Below are 23,878 nucleotides of genomic sequence, written 5' to 3'. Positions count from 1 at the left end.
AGCAAATCAACAACGCCTCTAGCTGGTTCCTTCCGCCCGTCCCAGGAGGTACTCGCCCTCAACCAACCAAGACGGGGGCGTGGCCAAGAACGTGCCCCGCGCGCAGACTCTTCCTCCTTCTATCTCCTGAGCGGAGACGCTCTCGGGGGGCAGTGGGGCGCGCACCGCCTAGGCCTGGCTTGCCTTAGCCATGGGCGGGAGCCAGGGCCCGCGCCACTGACTTACTGCCGTGCCTCGGGGCCGCGTCCGGGGCGCGCCGACCCCTTTGTAACGCCGGAACAAGCGCCCGACGGCCAGGGCTCCGGCCCCGGCACCTTGTGTAATTTCAGGAGGGCCCCTATCAACCGACCGGCTCACAGCGGCGCCCGCGCTGCGCCTCTTCCGCCCGGCGGGAGCCGCCTGCAGCTGCAGAACCGCAGGGCCGCCCACAGGATTTCGGGCGCCTGGGGTCTTCGGCAGCGGGGGGCCCCTGCTCCAGGACCCGCCGCCGAAGTGCCCCGAAGACCCGCGGCGGGGACGCCTCGCCGCCGAATTCCCAGCTGAGCTTCGGCGGCGGGCGGTCCCCGCCGCGGGTCTTCGGGGCACTTCGGCGGCGGGTCCCGGAGCGGAAGGACCCACGCCCCCCGCCGCTGAAGACCCAGCTGCACTTCGGAGGCGGGTCCCGCTTAGGCGGGAATTCGCCGGAGGATGGGGGGGTCCGTCCGCCTCAAAGTGGAAGGACGCCCCGCCGGCGAAGACCAGGAGCAGAAGCAGCTCCGGGGCCCCCGGAACAAGGGAAGGACCCCGCAAAACTCGTGGGGGGCCCCTGCGGGGCCCAGGGCTAATTGCCGCGCTTGCCCACCCCCCGAGCGGCCCTGCAGAACCGTTTCTTGAGGCGATCCCGCAGGGCTGGCGCGTCCCCGCCTTGCTGCGGTGCCGGACAGCGCGGCGGAGCCCTGTCGGGCCGGTCACACGCCACCTCAGAGTACCCTGCCTCGGACACTTGTAACCTGTCAAGCTTTAGGGGCGCCATAGGTCGGGTTCCCAAGGGCAGGGCGCTGGGGTGGGGGAGCAGAAAGGTACAGGTGGGGGTACCTGCAGCGGGGCAATCAGTGGCGGCCGGGTGCACTAGGGCTCCTGGTCAGGGCAGCAAGCCCAGCACCCAGCGACAGCCCTCAGTCAGCTCCTTCCTAAGGGACCCTTTCCTCAGCGCTGTGGGGGAGGTGAGATCCAGCAGTTGGGGTTTGGAGGGGTACATAGACCAACCAACTGCGGGGGCAGGAGAAGGACGCATGGGGCTTTCTCTGCTCTGGAAAAGGACCCGCCAAGGACCCTGGACAGAGACAGGAAGCTCAAACACGAGACCATGTGCAGAAACCCTTTATGTATGGTAAGCCTAGTTACTCAAACGCTTCCTACCGTTTATTTCGTTTAACAAATAGGGTTACATCTTCAACTATCGGTGTGTGGCGTTCGCTGGAGGGTGCCACAAAGCCAGATTACCCAGGAAACCATACCAAACCAACTCCGTTCTTGGTGAATGGAACCTGCCCACTTTGCAAACCACCCTCCTGCGCAACACTAAAAACATTGCTTACAAAAATAAACAAATGCAACAAGGCATGTTAAATCATTAAGGAAGACACACCCAGTCTCCTAAAGGTTGCATGAGGAGTACTGGCCCAATTCCAACTCGAGATTACATTCTCCCTACCGAAAAGTAGTGAGTGGTGAATTTTAAATGTTTTACTTAACTTCTGATCAAACTGCAGCATAAAACTAGTGTATATTGTTAAACAGCTGCCATGTTTCATCCCAAGTTAGATACATGTCAGAGATAAAGAAATGACATCTGTATTGAAATTAATTCCAGTCCTTAATGACAGCAGCAGCATTATTTTACATGCTCAAGCAGGTGTCTGACTTAAAGGAGGCTTTCAATGAGGATATGTGCAGCAGAGATCATTCCTGTTCTTATTTGTGTAAAAAGTGATTCCACAATCTGAAATTTAGGTCAGAAGCCCCCTCTCCTACTGAAGTCTTCCTTCACAGCCATAAAATTTGTATAAACAGGATAGTGGAAAGGCCTCTCTCTCTGCTCATAGCAAATTAGCTTACTGAACTCAGTAGCATCTGGAGTGTGCACCTTATAAAGATTTAAGCATATTCCAATATTTTAAGAAGAACTAGTCTCTCTTGGTTATTATGCAATTCCATTTGTAAAACAGTAACAATGATACACTATCTTCTCACTACCTGTGTCCTCGGGACTTTCTTCCTCCCTTTTACTCTCTGTACTTTCCTCTTCTTCCTGTTCCTTCACCAGGATAGCCTCCTTTACTCCATATTAAGTTTACTTGGAAAAAATAAAATCAGTAAAATGCTCTTTTGTATGGGATGAAGTGTATTTACACAACAGACTGACACCCAAGGTAAGTTATCAGGTAAACTGGCATTAGCAAGATATTAATCTAAAATATGGTCTATTAGTGTTGACATATACTGCATATTAATTGTCCAATACTCCTCCCTTACCACTCAGTATCTGCACTCAGCATAGATCATCTAAGTTTGCAAAATGACCATTTGCATTAAGAAACCATATAGAAAGATCCACTACATGTTGACACCTTAACAGAAACAAATCTATATATTAAACAAGAAAACCATGCACAAGTTAAAAAATACAAATGACACAAGGTGTACACATTCATCCAGAAACAATATTTATTTAACATTGTGTGTATATATATATATTCTGCATTGCAGACTGTTTTCCATTTTATACATCTCTATTTACAGTGATTTAAAATATTCTCTCTTTTTTTAATCTCTGGCAAATATATACAAGGTCAACAGTAACTACATTTCACATTTCAACAACAACAAACAGCATTAACCAGTTTCAGTAAGACAGTTAAGATAATGGCTTACATGCACCAATAACATGATCTTCAATGTGTGTGATCTTCAGCTCTGTAAGAATGAAGATTTTTCACTGGTCCCAGGTTAAAGGACATCATGCAACAGAGACTGCATTTACTACCCATTCTGTTTAGTTTTTCACCAGCACTATATCCTGAATGTTTGGGAGTGCATACCAACATGCAGGGTTACACACTGGTGAAAAAAGGGCATCTACACAATTCAAGCCCTTTGGCCAAACAGATTTGTCCACAGAAAGTAGGTTATTTGCTGCCTGTCCTCCTTTTGTGACAATGATAAAATTACATAAAATGCCATAGTAGTAAAAATCCTTCAGAAATCTTAGTCCAGAGAAACAAACCTTGTATGACAGAAACAGTAAGAAAATACTATCTCAATCCTTGCAGATTGTTTCATTTTGCTAGTCAAACTGACTGCAAATTCTATTTTGTTACATGAACAGTAAGACTCAAAAGATTCATTGTAAAGTAGAGGAATTTATTACAAATTTAAAAAACACAGCACAGGGTACCTCAGTTTACTTATAGCAAATAAAAGCTACCATAATAAGTCCAAAATGTATTGTGTTGAGATGATCTACTTATTCAAAATCTTTACTAGCTTTTGCCTGGTGTCCTTGATATGGAAAAATGATTCCAGTTAAATGACTCCCTTAAGGTTATTTACTTTATTACATGTTTCATTCCATAAATAACCAACTAGTAATGCCTTTGCCCAAAAGTAATTACTGTTTTCTTGCAGAAAAGTGCAATGTATTGTTTCCCAGTCATATTTGAACACACAAACATTTTGAACACTCGCAAACCCATGAATACTTTGCAAAAACAAGTAATTTATTCTGAGTGATTGCCAACTCATATTGACTGAAAATTAGAAGCCATGTACTTTTTGAAAGTAACATTTTTCATAAACAAAAAAATATGCAAGACTAGTGAATGGTCTGAACTGGAGGGAAAAATTTCAGTAGCTTATTTTCTGTCACTTCTAAGTCCTATAATGTCAAGGAGAAGAAATTTAATTTACTTAGAGAAACTACTAACAACCTGTTAAAGGGATATTCAGTGCTGGGAAATAGCAGGCTCAATTGTCCTACACCTGAAATAAAGATACAGTGACAAAGCACCCTAAAGGAGTCTAGTTTTATTGGAGGGTACATCTAAACTATTAGTTATCTGTGTTAGAGACGCGATATAACTATTTGCTCATTTGAAGACATTTCAGTACTTAACTTGATTTTTCTAGAACCTATTAATTTTTTTGTTTGGGAATCAAATTTTTTTTAAATTTAGTTTGACAGAAATATTCAGTCAAAATACTGGGGTCTTCTGCTCTATTCACTCATACTTCACTGCTTGTAAAACTGTAATAGGCATTCATGACAAAATAATTAGTTGACAAAGTCCTAGCTCAAAATGTAGTCCAGGATCTCAAAATAACTGCACAACTGTTTCCATCCATGTTTCCTCACAGGAATAGAAAAGCAATCCTTTACATTAGAAGGGACAATTTTTTGAAGGGTGGACCCCATTTTAATTACATTTGGTCCCTTAATGGTCTCTTTTGGTATACTGTCTGATGCATGTAGGAAAGATAAAAAGAAATTTGCTTTTCTGTACTCCTATAGGGATCACACTAAATCCTGAAACAGAAACAGAAGTTTGCATCTAATTTAGTTAAATCTAGAATTAAGCTGTCTGGGTTGGGGTAGATTGTCCACTAATAAAGTTCATTGCTCATCCAGATTGTATCTGAGGTTCTCCGTATTAGACTTCAAGGGATAACTACAAAATAAACGGAACTTATTCTTATTGCAGATACTGACCCCTAGCCAACCCTCAGGGCTGGTCTACACTACGGGATAAAATTGATTTTAGATACGCAATTTCAGCTACGTGAATAACGTAGCTGAAGTCGAATATCTAAAATCGATTTACTCACCCGTCTTCACCGTGCAGGATCGATGTCCGCGGCTTGCCATGTCGATTCTGGAACTCCTTTGGGGTTGGTGGAGTTCCGGAATCGATATAAGCGCGCTCAGGGATCGATATATCCCGTCTAGATTAGATGCGATATATCGATCCCAGAGCAATCGATTTTAACGCGCCGATACGGCGCGTAGTCTAGACGTGGCCTCAGGTAAAATTTACTCATTATTTTAAGTGCATACAGCTATTTTCTTTCTTCCTGTTTTATGCTTTGCAAGCTCGGCTTAATAAGGCAGGATTTTAAAAAGCCATATTAAAAATATTAGCAATGGTCATATGAACATATATATGCCAGCCTTGCAAAATTTTATTCTCACACTCACTTGTGTTTTGTTTTGATGTACCAGTGATGGATCAGTTTCCCCCACTCCTCTCCATTGTCTTCCATCAAAATGTAATAGGCTGGTATATATACTGGGCTCTCAGCTGATCTATTATGACAATTTTGAAAGAAGGGTTTATATATTCATTTATACTTCAGCCATAGAAATTATCTAAATAAACTTTCAGGCAATGCACAACCTTGATTATCCAAATGCTATAAAGAATAAATGAGAAACAAAGGAATTTTCAATAAGGCCCAGGTCCTAGAAACAAAACACTAGGTTTAAAATACCAAACAAGATACCAAATATTGTATGGTCTGGTTTCAGCTGAATACTCGGTGCATGTACACTACAGTGAATTTGCCCTTTTTATTTTACATGTTTGGAATGGACTGGCACAGGTTACTAATGGCTTTGCGCCTTGAGTTCTGCAATCATTCCTGACTCGAGAAATAAAAATACATGTTCACTGTCTACAATTCTACTCTCACAATGCCAATGGATACAATAAATATACCTAATGCACTTGATAGTAAGTTTAACATATTAAGGTAACATGTCTTAGAGTTAGGCAATGCTAGATTGCAACAACTTAGGGTTTGTATGATTTAGTATTTAAAATATCAAGACTGTCTTTTTGTTCTGTTTGTACAGTGCATAATAAATAATAGCTTAGCTCATATTCTATTTATCACTTTTTTCCCCACAATTTAGGGGGACAGTATTTTGTATAACTTAATTTCAAAAAATTCTTTTCTTTGAACAGTCAATTTGGTCATTTCTATCTTCAGGTTGTTTTGATTTTCAAGAGTTTTTTATTTTTGATTAAAAATCAAACTGAAACTACTTATCAATCCATTTGTGTGAATTGTTTCCAGGGTTAAGAAATTAAAACACCTTAAATCTTAAAAGCAGGTAGCAACTGGCTTATCTGGAACAACAAAAAATTTAAACTGTTTAAATCATCTGTTCCAAAATTAATTTCAAAATATATTTGTGAACCTTTTATCATTATTTTGATTTTTTTTCCCCCTTGAACTAAGCTTTAAAATTAATTACTAGTTATCCAAAAAGTAAAGCAACCCCCTTTTATTTGCCACTAATTAGTAGTGGATCATACTCCCAAAATTTTCTAATATGTTTACATTTATATACAATACACACACAACTGAGGCAATTGATTGTCAACATGTGACAATGTATGTACCTACCCACACACAAACCTCACATGGTGAGAAAAAGCTCTGCCCCAGTACATTCTACTATTCACAAAAGTAATGCAAATAAAATATTTTGTCAGAAAACAGTATTTTCACTATTCCAATGTCAAAACAGATGATTTTAATTACCTTAAAAGCTAGTAAGAAATACGAGAATTTATTTGGAAATGTCAGATTTATTTATCTGAGACTATTATATTTGCAAACCATACAAATATCTGATATAATACATAACTGGTGTGATAAAATGGTCACTGCTGCAGAATGGAGGGACAGGCTCCACACTCCTAAAAAAGCTTTTTCAAGGTCACATCACAAATCGGTATTTGAGATGTACAATAAGGTATAAAGTCTCAATATTCTGAAAACTATACTAAATGGATGGATAGTAGAGTATTTAATCTTCACTTGCAACATTCGTTTAAACAGCTATTACTTGTCATCTTGCTGCCTGCATGAAAAATGGCTCACAGCTCAAGCAAAATGCCACTTGAAATAGCTTAAAAGCTAATCAAAGATTTAATGAGCACGCCTGTTATTTTATATTTCCTTAAATTATGAAGCCCCAGAAAAAAGAACAAATTACAAATGCCAGCATATTATTGTACACAGTTATGCTAAAATCAAGAGATAATACATTTATCTTTACTTAAATGTGTATCTACACCTAGCTACAGTACCCATGGTTCTCCACTTCAGATCTGTGCATATATACTATCTCAGATAAGGAGGAATGTCGTATTCTACATTCTGACCTCTTGTATACTGCAACTGTATTCAACTATTGCAGGGGGCTAAAACTAGTGCATGATGTTACATACTAAATGCATTATAATTACGGAGAGACAATAGAGTGAGGTAAGGAAAAAGAACTTAAGTCTAAATCTTTGTCAGAAACCTATTATTTTAATAGTTTTTTACTTAGTTTAACAGTAGCATACAATACCCTCCAAAGTCAACTCTAATTATTCTTTGTTTGTATCCCAAGCATTTCCATTTCAATTAATGCCACAGTACTTTGAAGTTCACCAAAGCTTAATACATCATATTTCACAACTACCTTGACATGGATTGATGGACACATCTAAAAGCATTAATGATATATAGCACTGACATGACACATTATAATGGCTGCTTCATTTGTGTTAATGGATGAGTCATTCCAGAACATAGAGAGGTTGATCAGTGAACATCTGACACGAAGCACTCAAAGGATCCTTTGGACAAGTTATTATGTATCATGTCAGTCCACAGTGTGGAACATCTAGGACGTTAATATGGACAGAATTTGAACTCTATCAATAAGCATATTATGGTGAAAGTAATGTGCATATACGCACAAAAGCAGATTAACGAATACTTAACAGATTTATAAAATATAACAAAAGGCACTCCACCAAAATAAGGACTAAATACCTGCAAAACTGGTTTAAAAAAGTAACAAACTTAATTCAAATCTGAGCACCCATATTTGACTTCCCATTTGAAACCATTTTGCTGAACTGGTTTAACTGCATTTTGTAAAAGAAATGGATCGTGATATGGAAACTTGTTTGCTAAGTTTTAGCCTGATGCAAAATTTTTAAAGAGTTTTAAATCCCGTAAGTGAAAACTAACCGTGGAAAATACAGAATCTCAATAGCTGAGCTACCAAACATCACTATGTATATACCTCTACTATACATACATACATACACAAAATAAACACTCAAAAAAATATATTGGGATTCTTCCAAAACTAGCCTGACCATCTGACTTACATTTCCATCTCAAGAACTAATATAAAGGAATAATTTGGTCCTTATCAATTTGAAATTATATTTATCTTTAGTAATATTCCTTTTTTTTAAATGTTATCATTCCTCTTTGAATGTGAAATATGACGATTAAGTGACTAAGTAACTCATTCAACCATAAAAATGTCTTCCTTTACCTGTTTATAAGTTTGAAAGTCACTTTGAAAAAATGCTACTTGAAACGAGGGTGTTAAAAAGAGAAGAATTGAAAGCTCAAAACAACATTTAAACAATCAACCCATTAAATAACCACTAGCAATGAAATGCCATTTTAGTTCTGAATTTTGTACAATCTTTATAAATCAAAAGATAGCCTGTTATTTGTAGCCATTTGTTTATATTTTTTCACGTGAAAATTATAAAACAAAAGTGCCTACATAATGAAAAAATGTAACTCTAATCTGTTCCATGGGTTAATGGCCTGTAAACTTCCAGGTCACAACAAAGTAGAGAAAAAAGACTGAGACTTCCTCTTTTCTCCTTAGTTATCCAAAGAAAGACACAGGCTAAAATATGATAGACATCCTCCTTTGTAATCAGAAATGTACTTTTAAGTAGTGATCGCTAGCATAGGTAGCCATTGCTGCCCATACATCAATCACATAGATTCAGGACTTGGCTCAATGGCATGAGTTCAGAGTTTTCTAGGAGATTACCATTATCTCAATCCCTGATGCATCTCCTTGGAGGATTATGTCTGGACTACAGACTTCTTAATCTATGCTAGGAACACCTAGAAAGCAGGAGGGGCTCCCTAACAGCTATGATATCATAGAATGCAGCCTGAGAATCCCTCTCTTTACCTGAATATGTGCTTGTTTCAATTCAGTGATCATCACCTCACACAAATAGAAGCAGAGCTAGTAGTTAATTATTTCTGGGAAAGTGTCTCTCGTTCCCACTTTTGAATTATTTCAACAGGTTTGGCCTTTCCAAATTCCAGTGTGTAAGCGGAATGACCCTGTGTCCTGGAGGGGAAGACATATAACATAAATATGGCTACAACGTCATAAGTAGTACACTGTGACCTATGTTCTCTACTTACAGCCCTCTCTTTATCTGAGGGGCAACGACGTGGTAATAGGCATGCCTCCACTGTTGAGCAGGAAGAGTTTCAGAAGTAGAAGAGTGGAGGGGGGGGGAAGGAAAAGAACAATTCTCATTTTAATGGAAAAGTGCATTGGTCAGCCAGGAGCAACAATGACATTCCCGTCTCCCAGAATTGATTGCACAAACTCAGAGAGGTCCAAAGTCACATTAGAATCTCTGAGGCACTCCTGGTTCTAAGAAAAATCATGATCCAGTAGTCTTTGCAGTACTATAGACTGATAAAACTAACCCGTTTCTATTTCTTAACAAAGCCAAAGCATCATCTCATAGGGATCACATTCACCATTTCCTCCAATATCACTAGTCTCACAGTGTTGAAATGGGACCGATCAGCCTACGATGGATTGCACATCACCCAAGGAGAAAGGAAGGTGTGGAAAAGGCATACAGTACATTTTATACTGCTTCACAACCATGTTCACAACAGGTGGGGACTGGGAGCGAGGGGAGATTTATTGCTGTTTCATACAAAATACAGGATGATATCTAAACTGAATCAAATGAGATCACAATGGTCAGTATTTTCACACTGTGGTATGAAGGTTCTTGTTTTTGCCCAAGGATGAACTGTCTGTTGGTTAAAGAGGAAGAGGGGAGTCAAAGCTACACCTGGGATATCAGCTGCATATTGAAACTTGGGGATCGAGACTGCTTGGTAAGGGGAGCCCCTGGGGTAAGGAGATCTTTACCTTCCCCAGCTTGGCCTAGCCGGTCCTCCTGTAGACTGATAGTTGAAAACCGATTGGAATTGCCAGCTGCTAGATTAGTAACACCCTCAGTGCCAACCCCAACAATGCAAGCTGCTTGACCACCATTCACATAGTCAAATGATTTACTGGAGGAAGCACTGGCGGTCCGGATTAGGCTCAAGCTACTGGCTTTTGGTACCACCTGCCCAGCAGGCAGGCTGAGGTGTTTCTTTGCAGGTGTCATCTCAATTGTTTCTGCAGTAAGGTCAGTTGGTTGGTGCAGGTGCTGCTTCTGAGCTACTGAATCTCGAGGGCTTTCATTGGATTTAGTGGCAGGTGATGTTTCTTTATCCTTAGCTGAATGCCCACTTGCTGCTTTCCTTAAACTGCCCCTCTGGGATGTGGATGATAGAGGCTTGGTCCCAACTGGCTGGCTACTAAGGGAAGCTCCTGATGAAAATCCTTCGTCAGCATCATTGAAGTTCACGGATTCCTCTCTTCCATTTATACCCTCAGTATCTACAAAAACCCAACACAAACAAATTAGACCCAGAAACTAAAACAGTCACGTTACATGAAGTAGATGTATACAGATGTAAACAAAACGTCACTAAAAACAAACTTCACTTTCTGACCCAAACACTTTTCCACTTGTTAACTGATTCCTGCAACCAAAATTTTTCCCTCTATGCATAGTGGATAGTAACTTTTGTCAGCATCAAATTCCAGTACTCTACACTAGCAGTCTGATTTACCTCTCACTTGCCTGATTTTACACTGATGTAGCCTCATTCACTTCAAGGGAGTTATTCCTGATTTACATGTGTAAATACAAAAAAATCAGGCTCCATATGGTTTATTTATTCTCTGTTCCATTCATATGCAGTGTGCCCAGTTCTCTCACACTTGTATAAATCTATTACACTTTTGTTTACACAAGTGAGAGGAGAATCAGAGCCTCGTGTACATACTTTTTATCTGGGTAAACCTCTCATCTGTATTAATGCACCATCTTCTGTAGAACTCATCAGCTCAAGCATTACTAGTAGAGGCACAGATAATTGTGAGCATCTGAACAACTCTGCTTGACTATCCAATCCATTACCCAATTCAGTCTAAAGGATTCTTCACAACCCCTTCACTCATCCTTTCAGCCTAGGTTGCTATTTTTATCCTGATTGAGGGCTGCATCTTGAGAGGTACTGAATACAGTAAATACAGCTCCTGCTGAAGTCAATGTGAGTTTCTGCAAGAGCTCAACAACCTTTAGGAACAGGTCAGACCATTGGTCACCAATCACCACCATGCCTGCAGGTGTAGTAGATTTTAGCATTTGCCAACTGGCACATAATGTGACTAAACTTTTTCCAGGAGATAAACCCTAATTCCTATTTGTCATCTCTCCTCCAAACCCCAGTCTTCCTTGCACTTCCAGTAATTACATGAAGCTGGCTTCCATCATATTGCCTGTAACCTGGCTGCCTAAATATCTTCTATCTATAAAATACCTCTTTGTATATGGAATACAAGATTAAGCTGCAAGGTGCTGCACACTGTGGAAGAGACTTTGTGCTTCTGAACAGGACCTGCCTGTCAAACAGCAACCTATCACTCCAGGCCATGAATGGAGAACAGAGAAAACCTAGAGGTGGCCTCAGTTTCCTAGGATGCAACCTGAAGTCTGGTTCTGAAAGTTGAGATTTTAAAACCCAACTGTGAAGGTATGTCTGTGTTTCAATTAAAAACCCATGACTGGCCCATGGGGCTTGGGCTCAGGGTCTGTTTAACTGGTATAGACGTTCAGGCTAGGGCTAGAGTCCAGGCTCTAGGACCCTGTGAGGTGGCAGGGTCCCCATAACATCTAAACCAAAATTAAGCAGACCCTTATCCAAAGCCAAGTCAGTTGGCATAGGCCAGCTGCAGGTGTCTAACTTTGGTGTAGACATACCCTGAGTATATATTAAGTCAGTGACCTTTGGAAATAAGTCTGACTTGACAGGGTGCAAAGGTGGATGAGCTCTGCTGGTTTACTGGCTAAATTTAGTGGCAGCAGGTTCCTTTGCAAACTACTTCTAGTTTGTGGTTTTCATTTTGCTCCCTTATTTTCCATTACTAAGGAAACAGATGCATTTACTTCTGAAGTGTTTGCTTTAAGTCCTATACCATGAAAAGGGTTGTACAAAAAATAGCAAGTATTTTCATAAAAAATGCAATTTTGTTTCAGGCCATTTTGAAACCCTAAGGAAATTCATAAAGTAGTTTTTACATCAAAACATGACAAAATATGCATTTATCATGTATTTGAACAGGACTTTGAATGTCAAAAATTGTAGTTTTTGCATTTGAATGAAAGTGTGCTCATTTTCACTCCAACTGTCTTACTTTCAACATTAAAAAAGCAAAATTTCACCTTTTTAAATAAAAATAAGGCCTTCAATTGTAAGAATTTCAGATTTCCCTGTGATAACCCTAAGTATGACTGCTTGTGGGAAACCCCAGGAAGTGTACATGTCTGACGGCTTCAGCTGCTGCATTATTTCAGTGAAAGTTTGCTCACTCTGCTCTGGTACATACCAAAGAGCTTGTCTGAAGCTCCCTAAATGGTGGCAAAACGTTTATGAGTCTAACATACAGGAATGAACCTACCCTTCCACAGACTGTTGTCAGTGCACTGACAAAGGTAACAAGTTGTTGGTGTTAAACTTTCAAGTTAAACTGCACCCTATTGAGGCCAGTGCTTTGCTCTTGGTGCTCCTTCACTGTGCAAGAATATCGAGCTTGGCTATGCATCATATTTCAGAAGCAGAAAGCAGAACAGCTTTACAGATGGGTTTTTTTGGGTCCCTTTCCCTTGTAGGAAACCCTTTTCGTTGAAGCTAAGATCACTGTCATTCCTGGTTTCAGCCTCCCAAGGGGCACGTAGCCACTTTCTAACCTAAAGCCATTCTCAGTAGAATACAATGCTGGTCTGCTTTATTATGTAATCCTCATAGAATTGATCTAATCTTTAACCTCCCATAAACTGTAAGAAACTTCACAGTACTGCAGTCTTCATACTTGGAGAAAACTTTAGCTTCAGGACAAGACAAGCATTTTAAACTCTAAGGGATATTTTCTAATTATTAAAATGCATTTACTACAACTTCCTGAACACATTTAAAATATGGGTTTTATTTTTTTTCCCATTTGATCAAATCAGTCCTTTAGAAATATAAAAGTGTTTGTCTTCTCATTTATTCACACAAATACTTCCCCACATTAAACAATGAGACATTTTATGAACAACCCACCACCACTGTCCTCAAAGGTGCTGGTAAAAGGATGATACAACCGAAATACCCTGAAACCAAAAGAAGCTTTTCCCATCAGACCCAGCATTTATATTCTTTTATACTATCATGCAAAACTCAATGAAAGTGCATTGATTAGGAACCACAGCAGCAGCTAACACCTCCTCTCTCAACCTTCCCTTATTCAAATGGATGATGTGTAACTTGCAGGAAGACACCCTTAAGCAATATGGAAAAGCTTTATTTGAACACTGATGCAAATACCATGAAGAAGCACCGAAGTGTTCATGAGAAAATAATCAGGGATGCTAAACAGATTATCCTACTTCAGAAAAAAAAACCATGAGATAGCAGAAAAATTGGAAAGGTAAAACTGTCAAGTATCATTCAATTTAGAGAGGAGAATGAGAGGCTTGGTGCAAGCTTTTGGATGCTGCAACCATGCAGAGGCTCAAGCAGCATAGCAATGCTGAAGAATGAAGAAAACAGACAAGACAACATGCAGGAAACTCTCTCTAGTCAGATCCCAGATACTCAGGAAAGTTCTCACTGGAGTGAAGTCTTTCACCTCAGTAAAATACAGCTTAAATATATACAGTTGTCCCACTGGATGGTAGTTTTCTTTTAATACTACCCTCAAAGACAAGGAAAAGGGAGAGTGCAGTTCAGTTCTCTATACCCCTTATTTGGAACAGGTAACTCAGAAAGTGGTAGGTTTCTTCTTTTCCTACAGAACAGTAACAGTCAAAACAACATCTTTCTCCTGAACAGCCCCATAATTGACTACAATTTTGGAAAGGAGAGGAGAAAATGACAAGTCAACCACACAGCTTTTGTCTTCAAGTTTCTCCACATTTTCTATAGAAATTAGTGCTTCTCTAAAGAATGCACTTTTATTGTGACACAGAAGTCAATACAAAGTAAATCCAGCAGAAGTATTACATTTATTTTTGGATTTGTTCCATGTCAGCTTTCCCCCTACCATTATCTACTGGCCACAAATGACTGTGTATATCTACTGCTGCAACCCGACAGAAGAGTATGAACTCACGTAACCCTTTTAAACACACATCCTTTCTGAGGCATCACTAAGCCACCTCTTGGAAACCGGCAGAACATTCCATGTATTGGTTCCAAACACTAGTTTAAAAGAGATATTTATTCTGTTTATCCATCTCATAATTAGATGCATAAACAAACTTGAACAATGAAAGGGATTACTAGGGTTTACCAAGAAAGATCTTTCTTGTTTCATGCTGTTGTCAGGTAGGACATAGTCACTCAGTTGAGGGTATTTGCTAATTCAAGTTTTCTGCAAATCATCATCATCAATTAACAAGGTAATATACATAACATACAAATAATAATTTAAGTATTAGTAGTCAAATCTGCTTTAGCTCCTTGGACACTTTCCAGCCCAGAATATTACTGAGTGGCAAAGTTTGCACAGTTTGAGCAAACAGGCAACTGTCAACTTTCTATGTTCAGTTATCTGTTCAAATATTCTTCACTTTCATATCCAGGAAGACCATGCAAAGTGATGCAGACTCCAAAGGAACAAGTCAAAAGATATGGATATTTTAAAATAACTCAAGTGTTAGAAAGGGAAGGCTACATTCTTGGCAACCATTTTTAATGAAGGTTCTCTGCAAAGCTCAGGACTTCTCCATATCTTTCAGGACATGCACATGCAACGGTCAGTACAGTGGAATAAGACGAATCAGAACAAATGGAGTAAGGATGGGGTAGGGCTCGTTTACTGAGCATGCTCAAACTCACTACGCACCAAGGAGCAGATTCTAAAACTTCAACAGCATCATGTTTTTATAAGTATCTTATTTTCCAAAGAAGTGGGATGTTGTGACCCTCATTCATTACATGCTGATTCACTGTGGTGGATTCCATGGTAACAATACATCAAATCTAGAAGAATCTCAGATTTTTGTTTCCACAAGGACACCCTGAAACGTATGCAGTACATATGAAACAGTCTGCAAACACCTTCTCTGTTTCAGAGAAATTGTGACCTTTATAGCTGTTGGAAATGCCAAAGGAATGTTCACACAGAAAAGAAAACTTAAATTACAGGAACAGATTAGGAAGATCAGAGGACTCTTGGGAATACATTTTCAGCTAAAAACCTGGGGAATTAAGCACTCCACCACCACCAAGAGAAGTCATGAATCAAATTCACTGCATGAAAGCATACCTCTTACCAAGTACAGATGATAAGTTAATAAACTCACTAAAGGAAAATGAACCTGTATCAGACAACTCACATAATACTACATGTGGCTGCAAGGGCAGCTGTTGCAAAATCCAACAGCATACACCAAAAGAACCTGTTCGTGAAGAAAAACAGTCACCGTTTTAAAGTGGCTGGAAACGTTACAACTTGATTCCAGTTAGGGGATTGGTGTGGTTGTTTACAGCCAGTCCACTCACACAGGCTAACAAGATGGTGAAGCTTTAGTGAATAGAAGTGTGGGGAATAAATATAAAAGAATTTATTCAAAGCAGAACTCTGGGAATCTACATCTTAGGCAGACCCAACTTTAACAGCGACAGGAAATTCACTTTGGAATTTTGAAACATTGTTCCAATACTATCTTGTTAATCTAAAGTTGTAGTAAGATTCTTTTATACCCTAAAACGGATTCATCAGGTTTTCTGAACTGGGCTCATGCTCATTTGGTGCAGTATTTTTCTCACAAATATTAGAGTAAACATGCTCAGTAATAGGAAATTTCCAAGCAATCTCAATGCTCTTAGATGCTGCCCTTGCCTTTTCGTTAGCCATGCCAAGCTGCCTTTCACCACACAGAGATGCAAGCCCCAGGCCAGCCCACATGATAACAAAAGGTAGTACCTGACCTGGTGCTAGGTATATAGGGGATGTGTGTATTGCAAAGAGAAGCTAATACACCCTGGGATAGTGGAAACACGCACTAGAATGGAAAGTAGTTCTGCCTGGGGATAGGGAGCCAGGATCTTCCTCCGGCAACTGCCTCACTGACTTCTGCCTCCTCTCTGTCCTACCCTCTGTTGTGGCTGCTGTCAAGGTGGGCTCCGGTGAGCCATGCTCAGGGGTCCTGCGCACCAGCACCTCCCCCTCTTGCTCACGTTTGATCCCTAGGTCTGTGGAGCCGTGCTGGATCGGGGAGCCAGGAATGCTTGAGTCAGCCTCGTTTGAGAAGTCAAAGCCATCTGGGATTCAACACACAAAATTTTAGTGCTTTTCTATTCCTTTCTAGGCATTCCAATCCAGGCAGGGAAAAGAGAAGATTTACGTGGACGTGGAAAAACAAAAGCACTATCCACATTTAGAGCTGGTCTACACTGCACTGTACAGCAGGTTATGGGGGGGCAAACTGCAGAGTGCACAACAATGGTATGCTCCAACTGCTCCATGCAACACTGCTGGAACAAACTAAAAGATACCTACGCTTTTGAAAGAGGAGTATGTTAAATGTGAACTTTGTATCTTTTAGTTCATGCCAGCAGCGTCCACACACGGCATTCTGGTGCACTCTGCAATTCACACCCTTATAATCCAAACTGTATGCACTGTAGACATAACCTTACTTATATACACACACAAATACATTTGTGTGCACACCCACGGAAAGAGGAAGATGAACTATATTGTACATGAGAGAGACTGGCAAATGAACAAAACGATATCAGTGCTAAGGACAAACATGACTGAAAATCTGCAAAATAGTAACGTTTGCTTCTAGGCTTGGGCAGCCTGACTTGACAGATCATGAAGCACTCTGGTTTTTGATACATAAAAATAAACTGTAAAAGAAGGGACAGGGTTTGAAACCAGAGATCGAGTTTTCCCTCTGCGATATCTTAAGTTCCCACTTTTTACTTTCAGTCATTTATGCAGCTTTTTCAATGGATGTTTTTATACATGCAGGAACACAAAGCTTTTAAATATGATTTCTAAGCAAGCTTTTTGCCACACTTATACTGAAGGTGCACCTGACAACAAGAAAAAAACTACCACATCTATTTTTCTTCCTTGCACAATTAAATACTGTTCTTAGCAATACAGGTATCCCTCAAGAAAAATAGGGGAGTGAAGGGAAATGAGATAAATTAGTCAAAAGTAGTTTAGGAATTTTTCTCTAAGAACAAATGGTCGGATTTAGAGCTGCACAACTCATTTTCCCACAGAATTAAGTGGGATCAGTGGTTGCTCAGGACTACTGAAGAAGTCAGGCCAATAGTACTTCTTGCACTAATTACAGATGGGAAACAACGTGGTCTAACGGACTGAGTGTGAGACTGGGAGCCAAGAACTCCCAAGATCTAACGCACCTCGGCCACTGATACTCCATGCTACGCAACATGGAAAAGATACCTAACCTCTCGAACTTCTCCATCTGTAAAAGGAGGGTAACATTTACTTACCTACCTACCTCACAGGACTACTGTGAGGTTTAAAGAGTTCATGGCCATGCAGTGCTCTGAAAAGATGTAAAGCGCTATATATTGTTACAAAATACTGCTGTTAGAAAAACAATTAAATGAAACTATTCTGTCAACATTCAGATTCAGAAGCTAATTGGTAACGATGGAGATGAACACAGTACAGTAAGTTATTCACGGCACTGTGGGACTGCTCACCTTCTCTCCTCCAGCGATGGCGACGGATGGAAGCTGTCGTAATGGCAGTCCGAGAGATCCTGGGCACTGTAGGAGTAAGCTCCACCTTCAGCACCTTCTGGCCTTCTTGCGACATATCAGGGGCATCAAAGGGCAACGAGTTCTTCATGGCATTTGCAACCTACGGTAACAGTAAAATCCTATGCAAATTCACCACCCTCGACTATACTAAGAACAGTGCCAGATTTCATTGTCAGACTGGATGGGGAGACAAAGATTGGGCAACAGTGTATCAGGCTGCCACACATAGACATGGCAGTGACTTCAGGACTTCATGACCACTGACAGGCTCATTGCAAAGCTGACATCTCTGAACTATAGAAGACTTCCTTCTCCCTAGGAAGGTTTGAGCTTCCCCATTCTCATTTTATTAAATGATCTGTTTGTTTTGCTGCAGACTCACTGCAGAAAGAGAGTATTCCAACAGAGTCAGACTTCAGGTGAAACCCAGTAGTACTATCCTTCAAGAATTAGGTCACAAACCACATCAGTGCAAACAGCACAAGTGCAATCAATGGCTACATAAATAAAAATAGTGTTACCTTCACAAAGGTCACATGATTAGCTCCCAATCTTCAACTACCCCTTTTTGTCAGTTTTCTACAAAATGTTAGAGAACTGCAGCATGACAAGTACAGAAGCTCCACAATAAGTTGTTCTCTACAATAAAAGATAGGTACTAGAACTGATGATAAAGCTGGAGCTCTGTTTTTGCAGCTCTGGAGAGCAACTGATCTCTTCCAGTTTTGAGACTTAAAATACTATTGTAAACATAAAAGCAGCTGTAAAAATGGCATTATAGGGTTCCACATTTATTATCTTTCAGTAACTTCCAGATGAAACCTCCCAGTTTACAAATAAAAAGATGGCTGTTCTAATAGCCAGCTGCTAACAAACTAGAATATGAAAGTCAAGTTGGGGTTTTTGCAGCTTGTGCATCATCACCAGTATAGTAAACTTGCTGTCAGAATTTGGTTCACAACTTTTTGATAGATGAGAAAAATAGAATCCAGGTCATTATCTGTGGCTGTGTTTACTTTGCAATACTAATACACTAATAAAATAAAAAATACTAATACTTGGCACTTACATATCTTAATTCAAGGATCTCAACATTTATTAAAAAACTTTCCCCTAATAAAGCAAGCTGATATTACTCAAAGAGGAGTGATAAATTTGAGTAACAAGGTATCATTTCCCTAGTTATTTTTCCGCCTTTAATCTCACTTAGTCCCATCCTATACAGCAACAACAATTGCTATTGCTTTTCTCTGCAATTCAGTTAACAGGCATTAAGAAGAACAATGCTATGTAGTCACCCAACTGTTTTTTTCTTGGATCATTTAAAGTCATCAGCGATTTATCAAAAGTCGAAGCTGCAGAGACAGAAGTATTTTAAAGACTGAAGTTTGTATTAGGATGTATAACAGAGCTGCAAGACATGGCCCTTTTTAAAATCAAGTAATTTATTTGGTTGATCATGGCAAAGACATGCAAAACATCAGTGAAATATATTTTAAAATTGACAGAACAAAACCCAGAGATGGATAGTCCTATGCCAGTTCAACTGAAATCCAGATTAACTGAGGGCAGGCCTACACTACAGCCGGGATTGACACACTGAGATCAATCCACCAGCAGTCGATTTAGCGGGTCTAGTAAAGACCCACCAAATCGACAGCAGATCACTCTCCAGTCAACTCCTGTACTCTACCCCCGCCCGCCTCCGATGAGAAGAGGAAGGTAAGGCAACAGGCAGATTTCTCCTGTCAACCCCCCACAGTGTAGACCCTGCGGTAACTCAGCCTAAGATATGTTGACTCCAGCTATGTTATTCACGTAGCTGGAGTTGCATAGCATAGGTCAATTTACCACAGTAGTGTAGACATAGCCTGAGTATACACCTGAAACAAGAGGCTCTACTGTGACATACAGGCTCATTGCTACCAACTAGCAAAGGGTTCATGACTGTCAGCAATTCCTACTAGGCCTGACAAACTCACTACACCTAACACACTGCTTTCATACTATTTATCCATAAAGCAAAGTATCAGATGAAAGCTGGTCATTATATTGTTGTGAAATATATGTACTATACTGACATTTAAAAAGTTTTGTTTAGATACTGTAGTATCTAACGTCTGTAACCAGACACAGCTGACAAACAGGTTTCCTCCAGACCAGGAGATAAGATGGGTCTCTCTGTCAAATGTAAACCGAGCACTGAAAGCCAAATCTGCATACTGTGAAACAGGCAGATGGAAAGATGCTGTAGAATAGAACCCACAGGGGGTTGTCTTATCTCTGGGGTGCAAAGACAATGGACTTTGGGGTATAAGAGGGAAGCACAGGGACCACTCTTTTATTCTGCGCTTGAGGGGGTAACCGGGCAGTGCACTTATGCCATGAAAATAAGATTTCAAACAACCTCGGCTGAAATGATGTAAGGAAGTTCTTAGATGAGAAATTGCTTCAGATGACGTTAGCTTGTTATAGTTCAGTCTAAGTCTACCAGAAGTGTGTTATTTTATTTGTAATCTGTTATTCTTGTTACCTCTTCTCACTCTCTCTCAAAATCGTTACCTCTGTTACTAAACTTATACAGTAGAACCTCAAAGTCATGATCACCTTGGGAATGGAGGTTGCTCATAACTCTGAAAAAAACATTATGGTTGTTCTTTCAAAAGTTTACACATGAACACTGATGTAATACAGCTTTGAAACTTTACTATGCAGAACTAAAGTGCTGCTTTTAACCATCTTAATTTAAATGAAACAAGCAGACACGGTTCCCTTGTCAAATTTTTTTTTAAACTGGCCCTTTATTTTTTTTAGTAGTTTATGTTTAACACAGTACTGTACAGTGTTTGCTTTTTCCCCCCTCCTGACTCTGCTGCCTGATTGCACTCTTCTGGTTCCAAATGAGATGTGTGGTTGACCAGTCAGTTCGTAACTCCGTGTTTGTAACTGAGGTTCTCTGTATTTGTTTTCACAATAAATAGATTACAGTGCTGCGTTATCTTGGAGCAGATAGTCATTTGAATCAAACAGGCTGGTGCGTTCGTACAATTCCCTTGGGAGTGGGGAACCTGGTAATTGCTGAGTGTGTCAAGTGACGTGCTGGATTCTAGACGGGGATGCTTTTGGAGTAGCTCGGGGCTGGGGTCCAAGAGTTGTTCAATTGTAATGCAAAAGAGGGGCTGGTAGAGCCCTGCGGTGATTGCTTGAATGGCTGAAAGGCTGGTGGCATCTGGGAGCTGACATCTCGCTACCACAAGAAAACCCTTTGCCTCAGAGGAGAGGGAGTCTAACAAGGTGACTTGTAGTCCTGGGCACTCCAAGAAAGTGTCACATCTATTTTTTTGTTAACATGTTCTTTTAGTCCATACTCTATACCAGGGGTAGGCAACCTGCGCCATGTGAGCTGATTTTCAGTGGCACTCACACTGCCTGGGTCCTGGCCACCAGTCCAGGTGTCTTTGCATTTTAATTTAATTTTAAATGAAGCTTCTTAAACATTTTAAAAACTTTATTTACTTTACATACAGCAACAGTTTAGTATTATATTATAGTCTTATAGAAAGAGACCTTCTAAAAATGTTAAAATGTATTACTGGCACACGAATCCTTAAATTAGAGGGAATAAATGAAGACTCGGCACACCACTTCTAAAAAGTTGCCGACCCCTGCTCTATACTTTTAGTCTCTTCTATACTGAAGAGAAACACAGGAAAATGCATTGTTTAAACTGTGAGATGTCCTTTGTCTAAATTCCTGTGGTTGTATCAAATATTTTGTACATAGTTATGAATAAATATTCTTTTGGGAAGGAGTTCTGCCCAAGGAAGGGAGGGTGAGTAATGGCTGTGATATCTGAACTGTGTGTCTTGTTTAACAATATTAACAATTTTAAACTGTAATCCCATTGTTCCCTATGATTGGGGAAATTCTGGTAGAGGGTAGTCTCTCCTCCCAGTTTATTGGCACAGCATAAAATTCTCTATAGTGCCCACAAAAGGTCTGAGGAAAATAAGTCAGTAAGGTAGTCATCTGCCCTTTGGAAAAGTGTAACAGTTTATCTTGGAAAACTCACAAGTGAAAAGAAAGGAGAATTTTACACAATGTATGTGGATGTTCTCAGGAACAAGCAGAGTAATAGTGTTGTAAAGTTTACAAGCTTCTCCTCTTTCCTTTTTTTTATTACAGTTGTCCACGCTGCCATCCTCTCATCACCCAGGCATGTAACCTGGGGGTTATTTTTGACTTGTCCCCCTTCCTTACCACACACATGCAGGCCATTTCCAAATCCTGCTGCTTCTTCCTCGTCAACATCTCCAAAATTCTTCCTTTTCTCCATCCCTAGAGCCAAATCTCTCATTACATTCTGCCTTGATTACCGCAACAATCTCCTCTGGCCTCGAAACACACATCCTGACCCACTTCAGTCCATACAAACCTGATCTTTGCCTGTTGTTTTGATCATGTAAAACACCTTTTCAAATCTCTCCATTGGCTTCCTATCTGACATAACAAATTTTAAGATTCTTCACACCTTCAGAGTTGTACACAACTCTGCCCCTCCCTGCTTATTCTTCCTTGTCAAGCTTTGTTTGGTCTCACCCCCTCAAACCCTTTTTGTTCCGCTATTGCTCCCAAACCTCATCCACTTGGTTTGTAAGTCTCTCTCACAATCCCCTTCCATGCATTCTCTGATGCACAGTACAATCTCTCTGCATTCATCTGCAGGGCCATCCCTAGGGAGGTTTGGGATCCAGGACAAATCAGCCCCACTCAGTGGTGCATGGGGCCGGGAGCGTTGCAGCACCCTCCACCCACTCCTAGTTCTTGCACCTGTGTCTTCCGGGACCGACCGCGGTGGCCAATTGCACCAAGCTGCAGGGCCCCACAAAGTGCGGGGCCTGGATCAGTCACCCTCATTTGCCCTACCCAAGGGACGGCTCTGTTCATCTGCATCCTGCTCATATTCCCTCTTAAAAACTCCTGCTGTGCTGCCTATAGTAAATCAAGCTGACATGGATATAAGATGTACATTGTTGTTCTCCTTCCCTGATCTCTGTCTGTTAACGTCAGTACCTCAGAACAGGGACAGAGCTTAGTCGGAGCTAATGAAAAATCTCAGTGCAACAGCAGCTCCAGAAAAATATGAACCTTAAGTGTGGAAGACTGACTGACAAGCACTTTCAACCCAGATTGTACTGCTAAGGAGAAAAGGGAGAGGGAGAAGTCATGCAAGAAAAATAGACCTCATCCAGCAGGAAAAACTTGCTAAAAAGTCCACTTGCATCAGTCCCAGCCCCTCCTGAGAGAAAAGTGATGCAAAAAGATGCAGTGCCTAACTTTAAGCACTGAAATAGGCCTCCAAGGAAGATTGTGGAATCCCCATTATTGAGCTTTAAGAACAGGTTAGACCAAACACCTGTCAGGCATAATCTAGGTTAACTTGTTCCAGCCTCAGCACAGGGGCCTGGATGTATGATGACCTCTTGAGATCCCTTCCAGCCCCACATTTCTATGATACTGTCCTGTCTTACTGCCTTATCATCATCCCAAACCAGGCCCATTAAGGCCCAGGTTGGTGATCCCAACCTGAAAGACCCGAAGACACTTCATGGAGGAAGTAGCATTCTGTCTGTGCGAACAGAGCTTGCAACTATCAGTGACAAAGCAGAACAGGCCACAGGCCAGAAACATCCATCCTTTCCCATGAGGAATATATGCTCAGCCAAAGTCAGTCAAGTAAAAGAAGCTGGGGCATCGAGCAGTGACGGTATGGGATGCGTCTCAATCAAATTAATAGGTCAGTGGGCATAGTGATGCTTGTCTCTTGCTTACAATCAAC

General features: G+C 40.7%; 1 protein-coding gene across 11 annotated transcripts in view; it reads right to left on the bottom strand.

Annotated features, from left to right (window-relative positions):
• Nucleotides 1-2,682: 2,682 nt before the first annotated feature.
• HYCC2 (hyccin PI4KA lipid kinase complex subunit 2) overlaps nt 2,683-23,878 on the bottom strand; it is a 128,048-nt gene continuing 106,852 nt past the window's right edge. For 4 of the 11 annotated variants that reach the window (XM_075070013.1, XM_075070010.1, XM_075070011.1 and 1 more), the window contains 4 exons: nt 17,980-18,139; nt 16,291-16,548; nt 5,057-10,570; nt 2,683-4,759 (listed from right to left, as the gene is read on the bottom strand). In XM_075070013.1, coding sequence (XP_074926114.1) covers nt 9,966-10,570; nt 16,291-16,548; nt 17,980-18,139 — 1,023 coding nt within the window. In that variant the 3' untranslated portion in view covers nt 2,683-4,759; nt 5,057-9,965. The remainder of the gene's footprint in view (nt 4,760-5,056; nt 10,571-16,290; nt 16,549-17,979; nt 18,140-23,878) is intronic. The other 7 variants (XM_075070015.1, XM_032799496.2, XM_075070012.1 and 4 more) reach the window with 7 other exon arrangements.

Source organism: Chelonoidis abingdonii, chromosome 10 (assembly GCF_003597395.2).
Source record: "Chelonoidis abingdonii isolate Lonesome George chromosome 10, CheloAbing_2.0, whole genome shotgun sequence".
Classification (NCBI taxonomy): domain Eukaryota; kingdom Metazoa; phylum Chordata; order Testudines; family Testudinidae; genus Chelonoidis; species Chelonoidis abingdonii.
Note: the sequence above shows the minus strand (reverse complement) of the source record. Positions and strands in the feature narration are given on the sequence as shown.